The 23,402-nt window shown below is 42.9% G+C and overlaps 1 protein-coding gene across 2 annotated transcripts; it reads right to left on the bottom strand.

Moving 5' to 3' along the window:
• Positions 1-588: 588 nt before the first annotated feature.
• LOC146072211 (solute carrier organic anion transporter family member 1C1-like) lies at positions 589-14,982 on the bottom strand. 2 transcript variants are annotated; one of them, XM_083179540.1, is made up of 3 exons: positions 13,791-14,982; positions 1,112-1,206; positions 589-1,006 (listed from the first exon to the last, which is right to left on the bottom strand). In XM_083179540.1, the coding sequence occupies exons 2-3, from the start codon at positions 1,166-1,168 to the stop codon at positions 728-730; spliced, it is 336 nt and encodes a 111-aa protein (XP_083035666.1). In that variant the 5' UTR covers positions 1,169-1,206; positions 13,791-14,982; the 3' UTR covers positions 589-727. The 2 variants fall into 2 exon arrangements, with proteins under 2 accessions (XP_083035666.1, XP_083035667.1); XM_083179541.1 differs by having other exon boundaries at positions 13,844-14,982.
• Between the last annotated feature and the right edge of the window lie 8,420 nt (positions 14,983-23,402).

Raw genomic sequence — 23,402 nt, 5'->3', positions numbered from 1 at the left:
ACAGATGGCTACACTCCCTGGGTCACCAATAGTCCACACACATAATACATGACATGTTCTGATCTCCCACATAATAATCACAGGCGGCATGATTTTACCAAACATACCAGACATACATTGATTGAACAGATAATCATAACAGGAGGCATACGTTAATTTGATCGATCACCTGATCTGATCGTTACACCTCCCCCTTTTAAAATGGCGCACAGAGGCGGTGACCCACGTCACCGTCTCATCAGTGCGCTATTAACTACATCACCTGGACAGGTAGCAGTGGTCTCTGTGCTGAGACAGACTGCCACTGAGTCTGCTGAATTTGTACTAACACTTCCCTATACTTGGCCTCTGTCATGGCAACACCTGACGCCATAGCCGTGGCTAGGGTGGGCAATGGGCATAGTCCCTGTCCCTCTCGCAGGAGATGGCAAACTAAAAAGCACACAGGTGTCCTCGAACCCATAGTCTGTGAGCACACTGATATAGTGGGAGCTGTGTCCATCCCGGCTGGTATTGACACAGCCCACCACAGCTGTGCGTCGGACTCCTGGACACGGATTCTCCCCTGCAGCTTGCAGTTTGGCCTTACTCACTGAGATCAGTACCAGACCATTCCGCCACACCCCAAACGGCCATCCCTGATCGCCCTGATTATTATAGTCTATTGATAGTTTGTGGGCTGATAATTCTTAACCAGCCGCCATCGTTGGGGTGCTGGGAGCATTTTCTACTCTTGGTCACCCCACCCAGTGGAACATTCAATAAGAGGTTGGCTAGAAAGTCTATCTGGGGTGCCCCAAGTACTGTTATTATCCGGGGGTCCCTCGGTCACACACTGCAATAACCCCAATATGTATACATTACCAATATCAAAGCTGCTGTCAATCACCCCAACAAGCGAGGAGGGAATGTTGAACCTTCTCTCGATCTGAGTGATCATACTCCGAGCGTAGGCGAAGGCCACGTTCTTGCTGATATAAGATAAGGACAAGGCGAAGATGAACACCTGGAATTACAAGAAAAGTTCTATGTATCCGCCAGTAAAGGAAATACGTCCTACAGGCGATGGCGGATCGACCACCATCTCTGTCGGGATATCCCAGCTCCTTACTTTAAGTTTGGACACGCGGCATCGCTTCTGTGCCGGGTCTGGCGGTTCAGTCATCATTATATCTTACTATGACTAATACAGATTTATTCCCCGTTCTGCAAAACAAAAGGACAGAGTGGGTCAATAGCAACATATCACAATGACGGGGTACGATGGTTCTGTGTGTGCGGCATCTGTCACTCCGCCCATCGCGGTCCATGAGATGGCCAATCACCACCAAGTCATGTGTTTCCTGTATATTGTGCAGAGGATCCAAGATGTGTACAAGGGAAGTGAGACTGGAGGGACAGAGCAATACTGTACCGGCTAGCACAGGGCGATTTCCCCTAGAAGACATGCTGAGTGATGCAGGCTAGGGAACTTGCCCTTGTGCTGCCCGGTGACTGGATCGCCCATACACACGTGTATACATATACATACATGTGTGCAGAGCCGGCCCTAGCAAATTTGTTGGTGCCCCCAAGCAAATAATTCCACCACTGAGTGCACTGCTACTATACTGCCATCTGCTGTGGGCCCCTTCAGTGCAGCGGGCAAAGTGCAATGCACCAGCTGCACCGCCCCTTGTTCCACCTCCCAGCAACACATATCACAGCAGCAGCCAGCAATACCCATCAGCCCACACCCAGCCAGCACCAGCAACCCTCACAGCAGTGCAATCAGCACCCGTTGGTGTGGAAGGTGTGTGGGGGGGGGGGGGGAATAGATGACAGATGCACTAAGCAGCCTTCTAGGCAGTCCAGGACACTTTATTCCAATCTTCTCTGTCCAATGTCTGTGTTCGTTTGCCCATGTTAATCTTTACCTTTTATTGGTCAGTCTCAGATATGGCTGTTTCTCTGCCAGCATCCCGATAACTACTCCAGTAGTAGGCAGCATGCACTATACTAGGCACTCCGGTAGTAGGCAGCATGCCCTATACTAGGCACTCCGGTAGTAGGCAGCATGTACTATACTAGGCACTCCGGTAGTAGGCAGCATGTACTATACTAGGCACTCCGGTAGTAGGCAGCATGTACTATACTAGGCACTCCGGTAGTAGGCAGCATGGCCTATACTAGGCACTATGGTAGTAGGCAGCATGCACTATACTAGGCACTCCGGTAGTAGGCAGCATGCACTATACTAGGCACTATAGTAGTAGGCAGCATGGCCTATACTAGGCACTATGGTAGTAGGCAGCATGCACTATACTAGGCACTCCAGTAGTAGGCAGCATGGCCTATACTAGGCACTATGGTAGTAGGCAGCATGCACTATACTAGGCACTCCAGTAGTAGGCAGCATGCACTATACTAGGCACTCCGGTAGTAGGCAGCATGCACTATACTAGGCACTCCGGTAGTAGGCAGCATGTACTATACTAGGCACTCCGGTAGTAGACAGCATGCACTATACTCGGCACTACGGTAGTAGGCAGCATGCCCTATACTAGGCACTCCGGTAGTAGGCAGCATGCACTATACTTGGCACTCCGGTAGTAGGCAGCATGGCCTATACTAGGCACTATGGTAGTAGGCAGCATGCACTATACTAGGCACTCCAGTAGTAGGCAGCATGCACTATACTAGGCACTCCGGTAGTAGGCAGCATGTACTATACTAGGCACTCCGGTAGTAGGCAGCATGCACTATACTAGGCACTCCGGTAGTAGGCAGCATGTACTATACTAGGCACTCCGGTAGTAGGCAGCATGCACTATACTCGGCACTACGGTAGTAGGCAGCATGCCCTATACTAGGCACTCCGGTAGTAGGCAGCATACACTATACTAGGCACTCTGGTAGTAGGCAGCATGCACTATACTAGGCACTCCGGTAGTAGGCAGCATGTACTATACTAGGCACTCCGGTAGTAGGCAGCATGCACTATACTCGGCACTACGGTAGTAGGCAGCATGCCCTATACTAGGCACTCCGGTAGTAGGCAGCATACACTATACTAGGCACTCTGGTAGTAGGCAGCATGCACTATACTAGGCACTCCGGTAGTAGGCAGCATGGCCTATACTAGGCACTATGGTAGTAGGCAGCATGGCCTATACTAGGCACTATGGTAGTAGGCAGCATGCACTATACTAGGCACTCCGGTAGTAGGCAGCATGTACTATACTAGGCACTCCGGTAGTAGACAGCATGCACTATACTAGGCACTCCGGTAGTAGGCAGCATGCACTATACTAGGCACTATGGTAGTAGGCAGCATGCACTATACTAGGCACTCCGGTAGAAGGCAGCATGCACTATACTAGGCACTACGGTAGTAGGCAGCATGTACTATACTAGGCACTCCGGTAGTAGGCAGCATGCACTATACTAGGCACTCCGGTAGTAGGCAGCATGCACTATACTAGGCACTCCGGTAGTAGGCAGCATGCACTATACTAGGCACTATGGTAGTAGGCAGCATGTACTATAAAATATTATATTCCCTATATAAAGTGACATTACCGGTCATTATGGTGGATACAGATTATATTCCCTATATTAAGTAACATTACCGGTCATTATGATGGATACAGATTATATTCCCTATATTAAGTGACATTACCGGTCATTATGATGGATACAGATTATATTCCCTATATAAAGTGACATTAACGGTCATTATGGTGAATACAGATTATATTCCCTATATAAAATGACATTACCGGTCATTATGGTGGATACAGATTATATTCCCTATATAAAGTGACATTACCGGTCATTAGGGTGGATACAGATTATATTCCCTATATATGGTGACATTACCGGTCATTATGGTGAATACAGATTATATTCCCTATATAAAATGACATTACCGGTCATTATGATGGATACAGATTATATTCCCTATATAAAGTGACATTACCGGTCATTATGGTGGATACAGATTATATTCCCTATATAAAGTGACATTACCGGTCATTATGATGGATACAGATTATATTCCCTATATAAAGTGACATTACCGGTCATTATGGTGAATACAGATTATATTCCCTATATAAAATTACATTACCGGTCATTATGATGGATACAGATTATATTCCCTATATAAAGTGACATTACCGGTCATTATGGTGGATACAGATTATATTCCCTATATAAAGTGACATTACCGGTCATTATGATGGATACAGATTATATTCCCTATATAAAGTGACATTACCGGTCATTATGGTGGATACAGATTATATTCCCTATATAAAGTGACATTACCGGTCATTATGGTGGATACAGATTATATTCCCTATATTAAGTGACATTACCGGTCATTATGATGGATACAGAATATATTCCCTATATTAAGTGACATTACCGGTCATTATGATGGATACAGATTATATTCCCTATATAAAGTGACATTAACGGTCATTATGGTGAATACAGATTATATTCCCTGGTACTTGTTTCCTATCTGGGCGCCCAGGTTTTCTACGTACGGCACCGTAATGAAATCGGATCGCATCGCATCGTACACATACACGATATTGAACGTTGCGATGCGATGCGATGCGATCCGATTCGATTTCCCATAGGAAACAATGTGAAATGGCTCAATTTAGCCAAATTCTCATAGGAACAATAGTAAATGGGCCAAAAACACCCCTGAACATTGAAATGTCTCCCCAAAAGTAGTTGACGCCACCCCGCCATGAACGTGAACCCGAAGCGTGGCGAGCGCAGCGAGCCCGCGAGGGGCGGCGGTACGCGTCCTCCGACCTTTTCATGCCCTACTATCCACTAGGGCGTGGAGTGAGAATAGAATAGTGTGGCGAGCGCAGCGAGCCACCGAGCCCGAAGCGTGGCGAGCGCAGCGAGCCCCGCGAGGGGACGCGGATACCTTCACAGTTATACGCGTCCCTTCGCGGGCTTCCCAGGTGTCCATGGCGACGCGGACACCTGGGAAGCCCGCGAAGGGACGCGTTTACCTGTGAAGGTATCCGCGTCCCCTCGCGGGGCTCGCTGCGCTCGCCACGCTTCGGGCTCGGTGGCTCGCTGCGCTCGCCACACTATTCTATTCTCACTCCACGCCGACGTGGATAGTAGGGCATGAAAAGGTCGGAGGACGCGTACCGCCGCCCCTCGCGGGCTCGCTGCGCTCGCCACGCTTCGGGTTCACGTTCATGGCGGGGTGGCGTCAACTACTTTTGGGGGGACATTTCAATGTTCAGGGGTGTTTTTGGCCCATTTACTATTGTTCCAATGATAATTTTGCTAAATTGAGCCATTTAACATTGTTTCCTATGGGAAATCGAATCGGATCGCATCGCATCGCATCGTTCAATATCGTGTATGTGTACGATGCGATGCGATCCGATTTCTCTACGGAGAATAGCATGGTGCGCAATTAACTTAGCAGGCGCCCAGATAGGAAACAAGTACCTATTCCCTATATAAAATGACATTACTGGTCATTATGGTGGATACAGATTATATTCCCTATATAAAGTGACATTACCGATCATTATGGTGGATACAGATTATATTCCCTATATAAAGTGACATTACCGATCATTATGGTGAGTACAGATTATATTCCCTATATAAAGTGACATTACCGGTCATTATGGTGGATACAGATTATATTCCCTATATAAAGTGACATTACCGGCCATTATGATGGATACTGATTATATTCCCTATATAAAGTGACATTACCGGTCATTATGGTGGATACAGATTATATTCCCTATATAAAGTGACATTACCGGTCATTATGGTGGATACAGATTATATTCCCTATATAAAGTGACATTACCGGTCATTATGATGGATACAGATTATATTCGCTATATAAAGTGACATTACCGGTCATTATGATGGGTACAGATTATATTCCCTATATAAAGTGACATTACCGGTCATTATGATGGATACAGATTATATTCCCTATATAAAGTAACATTACCGGTCATTAGGGTGGATACAGATTATATTCCCTATATATGGTGACATTACCGGTCATTATGGTGAATACAGATTATATTCCCTATATAAAATGACATTACCGGTCATTATGATGGATACAGATTATATTCCCTATATAAAGTGACATTACCGGTCATTATGGTGGATACAGATTATATTCCCTATATAAAGTGACATTACCGGTCATTATGATGGATACAGATTATATTCCCTATATAAAGTGACATTACCGGTCATTATGGTGGATACAGATTATATTCCCTATATTAAGTGACATTACCGGTCATTATGATGGATACAGATTATATTCCCTATATTAAGTGACATTACCGGTCATTATGATGGATACAGATTATATTCCCTATATTAAGTGACATTACCGGTCATTATGATGGATACAGATTATATTCCCTATATAAAGTGACATTAACGGTCATTATGGTGAATACAGATTATATTCCCTATATAAAATGACATTACTGGTCATTATGGTGGATACAGATTATATTCCCTATATAAAGTGACATTACCGATCATTATGGTGGATACAGATTATATTCCCTATATAAAGTGACATTACCGATCATTATGGTGAGTACAGATTATATTCCCTATATAAAGTGACATTACCGGTCATTATGGTGGATACAGATTATATTCCCTTTATAAAGTGACATTACCGGCCATTATGATGGATACTGATTATATTCCCTATATAAAGTGACATTACCGGTCATTATGGTGGATACAGATTATATTCCCTATATAAAGTGACATTACCGGTCATTATGGTGGATACAGATTATATTCCCTATATAAAGTGACATTACCGGTCATTATGATGGATACAGATTATATTCGCTATATAAAGTGACATTACCGGTCATTATGATGGGTACAGATTATATTCCCTATATAAAGTGACATTACCGGTCATTATCATGGATACAGATTATATTCTCTATATAAAGTGACATTAACTGTCATTATGATGGATACAGATTATATTCCCTATATAAAGTAACATTACCAGTCATTATGATGGATACAGATTATATTCCCTATATAAAGTGACATTACCGGTCATTATGGTGGATACAGATTATATTCCCTATATATGGCGACATTACCGGTCATTATGGTGGATACAGATTATATTCCCTATATAAAGTGACATTACCGGTCATTATGGTGAGTACAGATTATATTCCCTATATAAAGTGACATTACCGGTCTTTATAATGGATACAGATTATATTCCCTATATAAAGTGACATTACCGGTCATTATGGTGGATACAGATTATATTCCCTATATAAAGCGACATTACCGTTCATTATGGTGAGTACAGATTATATTCCCTATATAAAGTGACATTACCGGTCATTAGGGTGGATACAGATTATATTCCCTATATATGGTGACATTACCGGTCATTATGATGGATACAGATTATATTCCCTATATAAAGTGACATTACCGGTCATTATGGTGGATACAGATTATATTCCCTATATAAAGTGACATTACCGGTCATTATGATGGATACAGATTATATTCCCTATATAAAGTGACATTACCGGTCATTATGGTGGATACAGATTATATTCCCTATATAAAGGGACATTACCGGTCATTACGGTGGATACAGATTATATTCCCTATATAAAGGGACATTACCGGTCATTACGGTGGATACAGATTATATTCCCTATATAAAGGGACATTACCGGTCATTACGGTGGATACAGATTATATTCCCTATATAAAGGGACATTACCGGTCATTATGATGGAAACAGATTATATTCACTATATAAAGTGACATTACCGGTCATTATGGTGGATACAGATTATATTCCCTATATAAAGTGACATTACCGGTCATTACGGTGGATACAGATTATATTCCCTATATAAAGGGACATTACCGGTCGTTATGATGGATACAGATTATATTCCCTATATAAAGTGACATTACCGGTCATTATGATGGATACAGATTATATTCCCTATATAAAGTGACATTACCGGTCATTATGATGGATACAGATTATATTCCCTATATAAAGTGACATTACCGGTCATTATGGTGGATACAGATTATATTCCCTATATAAGGTGACATTACCGGTCATTATGGTGGATACAGATTATATTCCCTATATTAAGTGACATTACCGGTCATTATGGTGAATACAGATTATATTCCCTATATAAAGTGACATTACCGCTCATTATCATGGATACAGATTATATTCCCTATATAAAGTGACATTACCGGTCATTATCATGGATACAGATTATATTCCCTATATAAAGTGACATTACCGGTCATTATGGTGGATACAGATTATATTCCCTATATAAAGTGACATTACCGGTCATTATGGTGGATACAGATTATGATGGATACTGATTATATTTCCTATATAAAGTGACATTACCGGCCATTATGATGGATACAGATTATATTCTCTATATAAAGTGACATTACCGCTCATTATGATGGATACAGATTATGATGGATACTGATTATATTTCCTATATAAAGTGACATTACCGGTCATTATGATGGATACAGATTATATTCTCTATATAAAGTGACATTACCGCTCATTATGATGGATACAGATTATATTCTCTATATAAAGTGACATTACCGCTCATTATGATGGATACAGATTATATTCTCTATATAAAGTGACATTACCGGTCATTATGATGGATACAGATTATATTCCCTATATAAAGTGACATAACCGGTCATTATGGTGGATACAGATTATATTCCCTATATAAGGTGACATTACCGGTCATTATGGTGGATACAGATTATATAAAGTGACATTAACGGTCATTATGGTGGATACAGATTATATTCTCTATATAAAGTGACATTACCGTCATTATGGTGGATACAGATTATATTCTCTATATAAAGTGACATTACCGGTCATTATGGTGGATACAGATTATATTCCCTATATAAAGTGACATTACCAGTCATTATGATGGATACAGATTATAGTCCCTATATACCTGACATTACCGGTCATTATGGTGGATACAGATTATATTCTCTATATAAAGTGACATTACCGGTCATTATCATGGATACAGATTATATTCCCTATATAAGGTGACATTACCGGTCATTATGATGGATACAGATTATATTCCCTATATAAAGTGACATTACCAGTCATTATGATGGATACAGATTATATTCCCTATATAAAGTGACATTACCGGTCATTATGATGGATACAGATTATATTCCCTATATAAAGTAACATTACCGGTCATTAGGGTGGATACAGATTATATTCCCTATATATGGTGACATTACCGGTCATTATGGTGAATACAGATTATATTCCCTATATAAAATGACATTACCGGTCATTATGATGGATACAGATTATATTCCCTATATAAAGTGAAATTACCGGTCATTATGGTGGATACAGATTATATTCCCTATATAAAGTGACATTACCGGTCATTATGATGGATACAGATTATATTCCCTATATAAAGTGACATTACCGGTCATTATGGTGGATACAGATTATATTCCCTATATTAAGTGACATTACCGGTCATTATGATGGATACAGATTATATTCCCTATATTAAGTGACATTACCGGTCATTATGATGGATACAGATTATATTCCCTATATAAAGTGACATTAACGGTCATTATGGTGAATACAGATTATATTCCCTATATAAAATGACATTACTGGTCATTATGGTGGATACAGATTATATTCCCTATATAAAGTGACATTACCGATCATTATGGTGGATACAGATTATATTCCCTATATAAAGTGACATTACCGATCATTATGGTGAGTACAGATTATATTCCCTATATAAAGTGACATTACCGGTCATTATGGTGGATACAGATTATATTCCCTTTATAAAGTGACATTACCGGCCATTATGATGGATACTGATTATATTCCCTATATAAAGTGACATTACCGGTCATTATGGTGGATACAGATTATATTCCCTATATAAAGTGACATTACCGGTCATTATGGTGGATACAGATTATATTCCCTATATAAAGTGACATTACCGGTCATTATGATGGATACAGATTATATTCGCTATATAAAGTGACATTACCGGTCATTATGATGGGTACAGATTATATTCCCTATATAAAGTGACATTACCGGTCATTATCATGGATACAGATTATATTCTCTATATAAAGTGACATTAACTGTCATTATGATGGATACAGATTATATTCCCTATATAAAGTAACATTACCAGTCATTATGATGGATACAGATTATATTCCCTATATAAAGTGACATTACCGTTCATTATGGTGGATACAGATTATATTCCCTATATATGGCGACATTACCGGTCATTATGGTGGATACAGATTATATTCCCTATATAAAGTGACATTACCGGTCATTATGGTGAGTACAGATTATATTCCCTATATAAAGTGACATTACCGGTCTTTATAATGGATACAGATTATATTCCCTATATAAAGTGACATTACCGGTCATTATGGTGGATACAGATTATATTCCCTATATAAAGCGACATTACCGTTCATTATGGTGAGTACAGATTATATTCCCTATATAAAGTGACATTACCGGTCATTAGGGTGGATACAGATTATATTCCCTATATATGGTGACATTACCGGTCATTATGATGGATACAGATTATATTCCCTATATAAAGTGACATTACCGGTCATTATGGTGGATACAGATTATATTCCCTATATAAAGTGACATTACCGGTCATTATGATGGATACAGATTATATTCCCTATATAAAGTGACATTACCGGTCATTATGGTGGATACAGATTATATTCCCTATATAAAGGGACATTACCGGTCATTACGGTGGATACAGATTATATTCCCTATATAAAGGGTCATTACCGGTCATTACGGTGGATACAGATTATATTCCCTATATAAAGGGACATTACCGGTCATTACGGTGGATACAGATTATATTCCCTATATAAAGGGACATTACCGGTCATTATGATGGATACAGATTATATTCCCTATATAAAGTGACATTACCGGTCATTATGGTGGATACAGATTATATTCCCTATATAAAGTGACATTACCGGTCATTACGGTGGATACAGATTATATTCCCTATATAAAGGGACATTACCGGTCATTATGATGGATACAGATTATATTCCCTATATAAAGTGACATTACCGGTCATTATGATGGATACAGATTATATTCCCTATATAAAGTGACATTACCGGTCATTATGATGGATACAGATTATATTCCCTATATAAAGTGACATTACCGGTCATTATGGTGGATACAGATTATATTCCCTATATAAGGTGACATTACCGGTCATTATGGTGGATACAGATTATATTCCCTATATTAAGTGACATTACCGGTCATTATGGTGAATACAGATTATATTCCCTATATAAAGTGACATTACCGCTCATTATCATGGATACAGATTATATTCCCTATATAAAGTGACATTACCGGTCATTATCATGGATACAGATTATATTCCCTATATAAAGTGACATTACCGGTCATTATGGTGGATACAGATTATATTCCCTATATAAAGTGACATTACCGGTCATTATGGTGGATACAGATTATGATGGATACTGATTATATTTCCTATATAAAGTGACATTACCGGCCATTATGATGGATACAGATTATATTCTCTATATAAAGTGACATTACCGCTCATTATGATGGATACAGATTATGATGGATACTGATTATATTTCCTATATAAAGTGACATTACCGGTCATTATGATGGATACAGATTATATTCTCTATATAAAGTGACATTACCGCTCATTATGATGGATACAGATTATATTCTCTATATAAAGTGACATTACCGCTCATTATGATGGATACAGATTATATTCTCTATATAAAGTGACATTACCGGTCATTATGATGGATACAGATTATATTCCCTATATAAAGTGACATAACCGGTCATTATGGTGGATACAGATTATATTCCCTATATAAGGTGACATTACCGGTCATTATGGTGGATACAGATTATATAAAGTGACATTAACGGTCATTATGGTGGATACAGATTATATTCTCTATATAAAGTGACATTACCGGTCATTATGGTGGATACAGATTATATTCTCTATATAAAGTGACATTACCGGTCATTATGGTGGATACAGATTATATTCCCTATATAAAGTGACATTACCGGTCATTATGATGGATACAGATTATAGTCCCTATATACCTGACATTACCGGTCATTATGGTGGATACAGATTATATTCTCTATATAAAGTGACATTACCGGTCATTATCATGGATACAGATTATATTCCCTATATAAGGTGACATTACCGGTCATTATGATGGATACAGATTATATTCCCTATATAAAGTGACATTACCAGTCATTATGATGGATACAGATTATATTCCCTATATAAAGTGACATTACCGGTCATTATGATGGATACAGATTATATTCCCTATATAAAGTGACATTACCGGTCATTATGGTGGATACAGATTATATTCCCTATATAAGGTGACATTACCGGTCATTATGATGGATACAGATTATATTCCCTATATTAAGTGACATTACCGGTCATTATCATGGATACAGATTATATTCCCTATATAAAGTGACATTACCGGTCATTATCGTGGATACAGATTATATTCCCTATATAAAGTGACATTACCGCTCATTATGATGGATACAGATTATATTCTCTATATAAAGTGACATTACCGCTCATTATGATGGATACAGATTATATTCCCTATATAAAGTGACATTACCGGTCATTATGATGGATACAGATTATATTCCCTATATAAAGTGACATTACCGGTCATTATGGTGGATACAGATTATATTCCCTTTATAACGTGACATTACCGGTCATTATGGTGGATACAGATTATATTCCCTATATAAAGTGACATTACCGGTCATTATGGTGGATACAGATTATATTCCCTATATAAAGTGACCTTACCGGTCATTATGATGGATACAGATTATATTCCCTATATAAAGTGCAATTACCCGTCATTATGGTGAATACAGATTATATTCCCTATATAAAGTGACATTACCGGTCATTATGATGGATACAGATTATATTCCCTATATAAAGTGACATTACCGGTCATTATGGTGGATACAGATTATATTCCCTATATAAAGTGACCTTACCGGTCATTATGATGGATACAGATTATATTCCCTATATAAAGTGCAATTACCCGTCATTATGGTGAATACAGATTATATTCCCTATATAAAGTGACATTACTGGTCATTATGGTGGATACAGATTATATTCCCTTTATAACGTGACATTACCGGTCATTATGGTGGATACAGATTATATTCCCTATATAAAGTGACATTACCGGTCATTATGGTGGATATAAAGGTCTTTATGGCAATATTCACACGTATTTTGATAAATTCACTTGGCACTCAAAGTGTTAATTAAGAGTTATTAATATTGTTTATTACAGGTGGCCTACAAGTCCCAGCATGCCTGCCAAAGCATGATGGCACTTGTAGAACCAGAAGTGCCAGCATGCCCGGACATTAACTGCCTGTAATAAAACAATTACAAAAAAGACACATCACAGACACACGGAATGTTGTAATCGTTTATTTCTCCCCCTCCCTCATTAACCAATGTAATACTCACAGACTCCTCGGACGGGATCCTCTCCCTTCCTAGTGGGCATCCGGGGTTCTTACCTGGACAACAAACCGAGCTGACCCCAAAGTACGGTCCCTAGACGCTGTGTACAGAACCGCAACAAAACAACAGGTCACTCGAGGACACTGTAACAGAAGTGAATGGGGCTTCACTGATTGGCTGAGAGCGGACACTGCACTGACAACTGTTCCCACTCACAGAGCAGAGGATCCCGTCCAAGGATCTGGCAGCAATAACTGGGGAACACGGTTTTGTGTCAGGGAGAGAGCTGTAATAACTGGGGAACACAGGGGGTGTCAGGGAGAGAGCTGTAATAACTGGGGAACACAGGGGGTGTCAGGGAGAGAGCTGTAATAACTGGGGAACACAGGGGGTGTCAGGGAGAGAGCTGTAATAACTGGGGAACACAGGGTGTCGGAGGGAGAGCTGTAATAACTGGGGAACACAGGGTGTGTCGAGGGAGAGGTGTAATAACTGGGGAACACAGGGGGTGGCGGAGGAGAGAGCTGTAATAACTGGGGAACACAGGCGGTGACGGGGAGAGAGCTGTAATAACTGGGGAACACAAGGGGTGTCAGGGAGAGAGCTGTAATAACTGGGGAACACAGGGGGTGAAGGGGGAGAGAGCTGTAATAACTGGGGAACACAGGGGGTGACGGGGAGAGCTGTAATAACTGGGGAACACAGGGGGTGACGGGGGAGAGCTGTAATAACTGGGGAACACAGGTGTTGGGGGAGAGCTGTAATAACTGGGGAACACGGGGTGTGTCAGGGAGAGAGCTGTAATAACTGGGGAACACAGGGTGTGTCGGGGGAGAGCTGTAATAACTGGGGAATACAGGGTGTATCTGGGGAGAGCTGTAATAACTGGGGAACACAAGGTGTGTCGGGGGAGAGCTGTAATAACTGGGGAACACAGGGTGTGTCGGGGGAGAGCTGTAATAACTGGGGAACACAGAGGGTGTTGGGGGAGAGCTGTAATAACTGGGGAACACAGGGGGTGATGGGGGAGAGCTGTAATAACTGGGGAACACAGGGGGTGACGGGGAGAGCTGTAATAACTGGGGAACACAGGGGGTGACGGGGGAGAGCTGTAATAACTGGGGAACACAGGTGTTGGGGGAGAGCTTTAATAACTGGGGAACACGGGGTGTGTCAGGGAGAGAGCTGTAATAACTGGGGAACACAGGGTGTGTCGGGGGAGAGCTGTAATAACTGGGGAATACAGGGTGTATCGGGGGAGAGCTGTAATAACTGGGGAACACAAGGTGTGTCGGGGGAGAGCTGTAATAACTGGGGAACACAGGGTGTGTTGGGGGAGAGCTATAATAACTGGGGAACACAGGGGGTGACGGGGGAAAGCTGTAATAACTGGGGAACACAGGGTGTGTCGGGGGAGAGCTGTAATAACTTGGGAACACAGGGTGTGTCAGGGGGAGAGCTGTAATACTGGGGAACACAGGGTGTGACGGGGGAGAGCTGTAATAACTTGGGAACACAGGGGTTGGCGGGGGAGAGCTGTAATAACTGGGGAACACAGGGGGTGACGGGGGAGAGCTGTAATAACTGGGGAACACAGGGTGTGTCGGGGGAGAGCTGTAATAACTTGGGAACACAGGGGTTGGCGGGGGAGAGCTGTAATAACTGGGGAACACTGGGGGGCGGGGGAGAGCTGTAATAACTGGGGAACACAGGGGTTGGCGGGGGAGAGCTGTAATAACTGGGGAACACAGGGGGTGACGGGGGAGAGCTGTAATAACTGGGGAACACCAGGTGTGTCGGGGGAGAGCTGTAATAACTGGGGAACACTGGGGTGCGGGGGAGAGCTGTAATAACTGGGGAACACTGGGGGGCAGGGGAGAGCTGTAATAACTGGGGAACACAGGGTGTGTCGGGGGAGAGCTGTAATAACTGGGGAACACAGGGGGTGTCGGGGGAGAGCTGTAATAACTGGGGAACACAGGGTGTGTCGGGGAGAGCTGTAATACTGGGGAACACAGGGTGTGTCGGGGGAGAGCTGTAATAGCTGGGGAACACAGGGGTTGGCGGGGGAGAGCTGTAATAACTGGGGAACACAGGGGGTGACGGGGGAAAGCTGTAATAACTGGGGAACACAGGGGGTGTCGGGGGAGAGCTGTAATAACTGGGGAATACAGGGTGTATCGGGGGAGAGCTGTAATAACTGGGGAACACAGGGGGTAACGGGGGAAAGCTGTAATAACTGGGGAACACAGGGTGTGTTGGGGGAGACCTGTAATAACTGGGGAACACTGGGGGGGCGGGGGAGAGCTGTAATAACTGGGGAACACAGAGTGTGTCGTGGGAGAGCTGTAATAACTGGGGAACACAGGGGGTGACGGGGGAGAGCTGTAATAACTGGGGAACACAGGTGTTGGGGGAGAGCTGTAATAACTGGGGAACACAGGGGTTGGCGGGGGAGAGCTGAAATAACTGGGGAACACAGGGGGTGATGGGGGAGAGCTGTAATAACTGGGGAACACAGGGGGTGATGGGGGAGAGCTGTAATAACTGGGGAACACAGGGGGTGACGGGGAGAGCTGTAATAACTGGGGAACACAGGGGGTGACGGGGGAGAGCTGTAATAACTGGGGAACACAGGTGTTGGGGGAGAGCTTTAATAACTGGGGAACACGGGGTGTGTCAGGGAGAGAGCTGTAATAACTGGGGAACACAGGGTGTGTCGGGGGAGAGCTGTAATAACTGGGGAACACAGGGGGTGTCGGGGGAGAGCTGTAATAACTGGGGAACACAGGGTGTGTCGGGGAGAGCTGTAATACTGGGGAACACAGGGTGTGTCGGGGGAGAGCTGTAATAACTGGGGAACACAGGGGGTGACGGGGGAAAGCTGTAATAACTGGGGAACACAGGGGGTGTCGGGGGAGAGCTGTAATAACTGGGGAATACAGGGTGTATCGGGGGAGAGCTGTAATAACTGGGGAACACAGGGGTTGGCGGGGGAGAGCTGTAATAACTGGGGAACACAGGGGGTAACGGGGGAAAGCTGTTATAACTGGGGAACACAGGGTGTGTTGGGGGAGACCTGTAATAACTGGGGAACACTGGGGGGCGGGGGAGAGCTGTAATAACTGGGGAACACAGAGTGTGTCGTGGGAGAGCTGTAATAACTGGGGAACACAGGGGGTGACGGGGGAGAGCTGTAATAACTGGGGAACACAGGTGTTGGGGGAGAGCTGTAATAACTGGGGAACACAGGGGTTGGCGGGGGAGAGCTGAAATAACTGGGGAACACAGGGGGTGATGGGGGAGAGCTGTAATAACTGGGGAACACAGGGTGTGTTGGGGGAGAGCTGTAATAACTGGGGAACACAGGGTGTGTCGGAGGAGAGCTGTAATAACTGGGGAACACTGGGGGTGATGGGGGAGAGCTGTAATAACTGGGGAACACAGGTGTTGGGGGAGAGCTGTAATAACTGTGGAACACAGGGGTTGGCGGGGGAGAGCTGTAATAACTGGGGAACACAGGGTGTCGGGGGAGAGCTGAAATAACTGGGGAACACAGGGTGTGAAGGGGAGAGCTGTAATAACTGGGGAACACAGGGTGTGTCGGGGGAGAGCTGTAATAACTGGGGAACACAGGGTGTGTCGGGGGAGAGCTGTAATAACTGGGGAACACAGGGTGTGTCGGGGGAGAGCTGTAATAACTGGGGAACACAGGGGGTGACGGGGAGAGAGCTGTAATAACTGGGGAACACAGGGGGTGACGGGGGAGAGCTGTAATAACTGGGGAACACAGGCGGTGACAGGGAGAGCTTTAATAACTGGGGAACACAGGGAGTGTCGGGGGAGAGCTGTAATAACTGGGGAACACAGGGTGTGTCGGGGGAGAGCTGTAATAACTGGGGAACACAGGGTGTGTCGGGGGAGAGCTGTAATAACTGGGGAACACAGGGGGTGACGGGGAGAGAGCTGTAATAACTGGGGAACACAGGGTGTGTTGGGGGAGAGCTGTAATAACTGGGGAACACAGGCGGTGACGGGGAGAGAGCTGTAATAACTGGGGAACACAGGGTGTGGTGGGGAGAGAGCTGTAATAACTGGGGAAAACAGGGTGTGTCGGGGGAGAGCTGTACCGTTACTAGTGATACCATGTCCGTTACGGGATGCAGTTAAGATCCCGGCGGTCGGGATCCCGGCGTTCAGAATCCCGACGCCGGAATCCCGACCGCCGAAATGCCGACACTTTCTCCCTCCTGGGGTGTCCACGACACCCCTGGAGGGAGAATAAAATAGCGTGCCGAGCGTAGCGAGGCACCGGGCCCGCTGCGTGGCGAGCGCAGCGTGCCCGCAAGGGGGGGGGGGGCGATCCACGTCCCCCCCTTGTCGGCATTTCGGCTGTCGGGATTCCGGCGTCGGAATTCTGAACGCCGGGATCCCGCCCGCCGGGATTTAATACGGAATCCGTCCGTTACTAGTGATACCATGTACTGTTATTAATGACACATTGTATTGTTACTAGTGATACCATGTACCTACTAGTGATACCATGTCCGTTACTAGTGATACCATGTACTGTTATTAATGGCACAGTGTATCGTTACTAGTGATACCATGTACCTACTAGTGATACCATGTCCGTTACTAGTGATACCATGTACTATTATTAAGGACACAGTGTATCGTTACTAGTGATACCATGTACTGTTACTAGAGATACCTTGTACTGTTATTAATGACCCAGTGTATCGTTACTAGAGAAACCATGTACTGTTACTAGTGATACCGTGTACTGTTATTAATGTCACAGTGTATTGTTACTAGTGATAGCGTGTACTGTTACTAGTGATACCATGTACCGTTACTAGTGATACCGTGTACTGTTATTAATGACACACTGTAACGTTACTAGTGATACCGTGTACTTTTATAAATGACACAGTGTACTGTTACTAGTGATACTGTGTACTGTTACTAGTGATACCATGTACTTTTACTAGTGATACCGTGTACCGTTACTAGTGATACCGTGTACTGTTACTAGTGATACCTTGTACTGTTACTAGTGATACTAGGTACCATTACTAGTGATACCAGGTACTGTTATTAATGACATACTGTAACGTTACTAGTGATACAGTGTCCTTTTATAAATGACACAGTGTACTGTTACTAGTGATACCATGTACTGTTACTAGTGATACCATGTACTTTTACTAGTGATACCGTGTACCGTTACTAGTGATACCTTGTACTGTTACTAGTGATACCGTGTACCATTACTAGTGATACCATGTACTGTTACTAGTGATACCGTGTACTGTTACTAGTGATACCATGTACTGTTATTAATGACACAGTGTACCGTTACTAGTGATAACGTGTACTGTTATTAATGTCACAGTGTATCGTTACTAGTGATACCATGTACTGTTACTAGTGATACCGTGTACTGTTATTAATGACACAGTGTATCGTTACTAGTGATACCATGTACTGTTACTAGTGATACCGTGTACCGTTACTAGTGATACCATGTACTGTTACTAGTGACACCATGTACTGTTAATAGTGACACCGTGTACTGTTAATAGTGACACCGTGTACTGTTACTAGTGACACTGTGTATTATTAATAGTGACACCGTGTACTGTTACTAGTGACACCATGTACTGTTACTAGTGACACCATGTACTGTTACTAGTGACATCACGTACTGTTACTAGTGACACCACGTACTGTTACTAGTGACATCACGTACTGTTACTAGTGATACCATGTACTGTTACTAGTGACACCATGTACTGTTAATAGTGACACCGTGTACTGTTAATAGTGACACCGTGTACTGTTACTAGTGACACTGTGTATTATTAATAGTGACACCGTGTACTGTTACTAGATGACACCATGTACTGTTACTAGTGATACCATGTACTGTTACTAGTGATACCGTGTACCGTTACTAGTGATACCATGTACTGTTACTAGTGACACCTTGTACTGTTACTAGTGATACTAGGTACCATTACTTGTGATACCAGGTACTGTTATTAATGACATACTGTAACGTTACTAGTGATACAGTGTCCTTTTATAAATGACACAGTGTACTGTTACTAGTGATACCATGTACTGTTACTAGTGATACCATATACTTTTACTAGTGATACCGTGTACCGTTACTAGTGATACCTTGTACTGTTACTAGTGATACCGTGTACCATTACTAGTGATACCATGTACTGTTACTAGTGATACCGTGTACTGTTACTAGTGATACCATGTACTGTTATTAATGACACAGTGTACCGTTACTAGTGATAACGTGTACTGTTATTAATGTCACAGTGTATCGTTACTAGTGATACCATGTACTGTTACTAGTGATACCGTGTACTGTTATTAATGACACAGTGTATCGTTACTAGTGATACCATGTACTGTTACTAGTGATACCGTGTACCGTTACTAGTGATACCATGTACTGTTACTAGTGACACCATGTACTGTTAATAGTGACACCGTGTACTGTTAATAGTGACACCGTGTACTGTTACTAGTGACACTGTGTATTATTAATAGTGACACCGTGTACTGTTACTAGTGACACCATGTACTGTTACTAGTGACACCATGTACTGTTACTAGTGACATCACGTACTGTTACTAGTGACACCACGTACTGTTACTAGTGACATCACGTACTGTTACTAGTGACACATGTACTGTTACTAGTGACATCACGTACTGTTACTAGTGATACCATGTACTGTTACTAGTGACACCATGTACTGTTAATAGTGACACCGTGTACTGTTAATAGTGACACCGTGTACTGTTACTAGTGACACTGTGTATTATTAATAGTGACACCGTGTACTGTTACTAGATGACACCATGTACTGTTACTAGTGATACCATGTACTGTTACTAGTGATACCGTGTACCGTTACTAGTGATACCATGTACTGTTACTAGTGACACCATGTACTGTTAATAGTGACACCGTTTACTGTTAATAGTGACACCATGTACTGTTACTAGTGACACCACGTACTGTTACTAGTGACACCACGTACTGTTACTAGTGATACCATGTACTGTTACTAGTGACACCGTTTACTGTTAATAGTGACACTGTGTATTATTAATAGTGACACCGTGTACTGTTACTAGTGACACCATGTACTGTTACTAGTGACATCACGTACTGTTACTAGTGACACCATGTACTGTTACTAGTGACATCACGTACTCTTACTAGTGACATCATGTACTGTTATTAGTGACACTGTGTACTGTTATTAGTGACACTGTTTACTGTTATTAGAGCCTTATTCATGCTGCATTGCTGGTGGGGCAGATGTAACATGTGCAGAGAGAGTTCAACATTTTAATGTAAACCTTTTGCTTGTGGATATTACAACAATTTACTAGTGAACGTTAAGGGTTATCCATCACACGGCTGCACGGTTTCCCATTCTGTGGGAGGTCCCAGAATATATTCATTTTTATTTATATTTCCAAAACCTTTTTTTTTTTCACTTGATTTTTTTTTTTAGTTGTTGCAAAATGACAGAAAATTTGTGTCTATCGCTTATGACCTCATAGAAATAGAGACAGACTTGGGGTGGGAAGGGGCACATAGTAAGGCTATTTCGCACTGTGCATCTCTTGCACTCACCGTGCCCGCGCCTGTCCGGAGGTGAATATGGCGGCAGATAAGTTCTGATGCTGACAGTTATCCGCATGGACCGCGCTGTGCCATAAGCCAAATATGAGGTGTGTCGCGGACATTTAATAGTCAGTGTGATAGGGATTTTGGGATGCAGTTGGCAGCTATGTACAAAGCTCTTTGTTCTATGATATCCCTGGATGTATAAGGGAATGGCATACCGTCCAATCAATAGGCCGGAGGTTGCTACCTCATGCCTCATTGAGGACAAGGTTAATTCCCCTCTGGGAGAGCAGCCCTGTGCACAGAATGCCCGATGACAACTATCCCTATAACCGGTGCTGTGCCTCCCCAATGATGTGCAGTAGAAAATAAGGGGTTGGCTCAGTCGCACAAGATAACAATTTGAAATATAGGACCCCTCAAATGTTCAATCTTAAGCATAGATGAAAGACAGGGGTGTGCTACCTAGGGACACAAACATTTGGACAGGTATATGGAGAGGAAAGATATGTCCTTGGTTAGGTGCACCTCAGAAAATAAGTTTAAAAATTAACCTTTATTAAGTCTTTATTAAAAGGCTGCGAAAATAATACTAAAACGACATACAACATACATGGATGGGGTTCACACAATTTAAAAACTGTGGTGGCAGGCAGAAAAAGCTGTTGTAATAAAGAATGTATTCAATGTGTGTCCGTGATTTAACCATGTGTAGGCTACCTGGATCTGTACAATAATCGCAGGTCTGAGTACTCTGCGATGAATGCTATCAGATCGCACAGTGAGGTGCCATACTGGAGTGGGATCGCTCCCTATTGAAAACTCCTTCTCTGGTTGTATGGTGTGGAGGCTGCCTTAGAACTGTGCAATTAGCGCAGGTCCACTGGACTTCTGCGGTATTGTCAAAGGTTCTTTATTTTAGGTGCCGCTTCAGGAGTGGGTCAATGAACCTCTTATAACTCCTTTGACTTGTTATTATAATGTCCTGCCGTCTGCTATGACACCGGTGCAGGTGACCAAACAGTGTTAAGACCATGCATATAATCTGGGCTCTCCTATGATGGATTACGCCCAGGATAGAGTAATGGGGTCTCTGCAGGTCCTCACGTATGAACCTGGGTGTCCCTCTGTATCAAATGTACTTGGGGATTTCACTCCAGGACGGACATGCATGCACTCAGAGATATGTAGTTGGAATGACACTCTCTGGGTGCACTAGCACACAGTGGCACACGGGTAAGGGCCTCGGTATGGACTAAAGGAACGTAGCACCAAACGGACACACAATCAATCAAAAATACATTGTAAGAAAAATAACAAACAGCTGTCTGCCTGCGCACCGCTAGCCGGCACGGGCTTCGCAGTTCAGCTTCCTCAGGGCCCTGAGGTACCCGTGTGCCACTGTGTGCTAGTGCACCCAGAGAGTGTCATTCCAACTACATATCTCTGAGTGCATGCATGTCCGTCCTGGAGTGAAATCCCCAAGTACATTTGATACAGAGGGACACCCAGGCTCATACGTGAGGACCTGCAGAGACCCCATTACTCTATCCTGGGCGTAATCCATCATAGGAGAGCCCAGATTATATGCATGGTCTTAACACTGTTTGGTCACCTGCACCGGTGTCATAGCAGACGGCAGGACATTATAATAACAAGTCAAAGGAGTTATAAGAGGTTCATTGACCCACTCCTGAAGCGGCACCTAAAATAAAGAACCTTTGACAATACCGCAGAAGTCCAGTGGACCTGTGCTAATTGCACAGTTCTAAGGCAGCCTCCACACCATACAATCAGAGAAGGAGTTTTCAATAGGGAGCGATACCACTCCAGTATGGCACCTCACTGTGCGATCTGATAGCATTCATCGCAGAGTACTCAGACCTGCGATTATTGTACAGATCCAGGTAGCCTATACATGGTTAAATCACGGACACACA

The sequence above is a fragment of the Crinia signifera genome, chromosome 4 (assembly GCF_055691185.1).
Source record: "Crinia signifera chromosome 4, ASM5569118v1, whole genome shotgun sequence".
In the NCBI taxonomy this organism is placed as follows: domain Eukaryota; kingdom Metazoa; phylum Chordata; class Amphibia; order Anura; family Myobatrachidae; genus Crinia; species Crinia signifera.
Note: the sequence above shows the minus strand (reverse complement) of the source record. Positions and strands in the feature narration are given on the sequence as shown.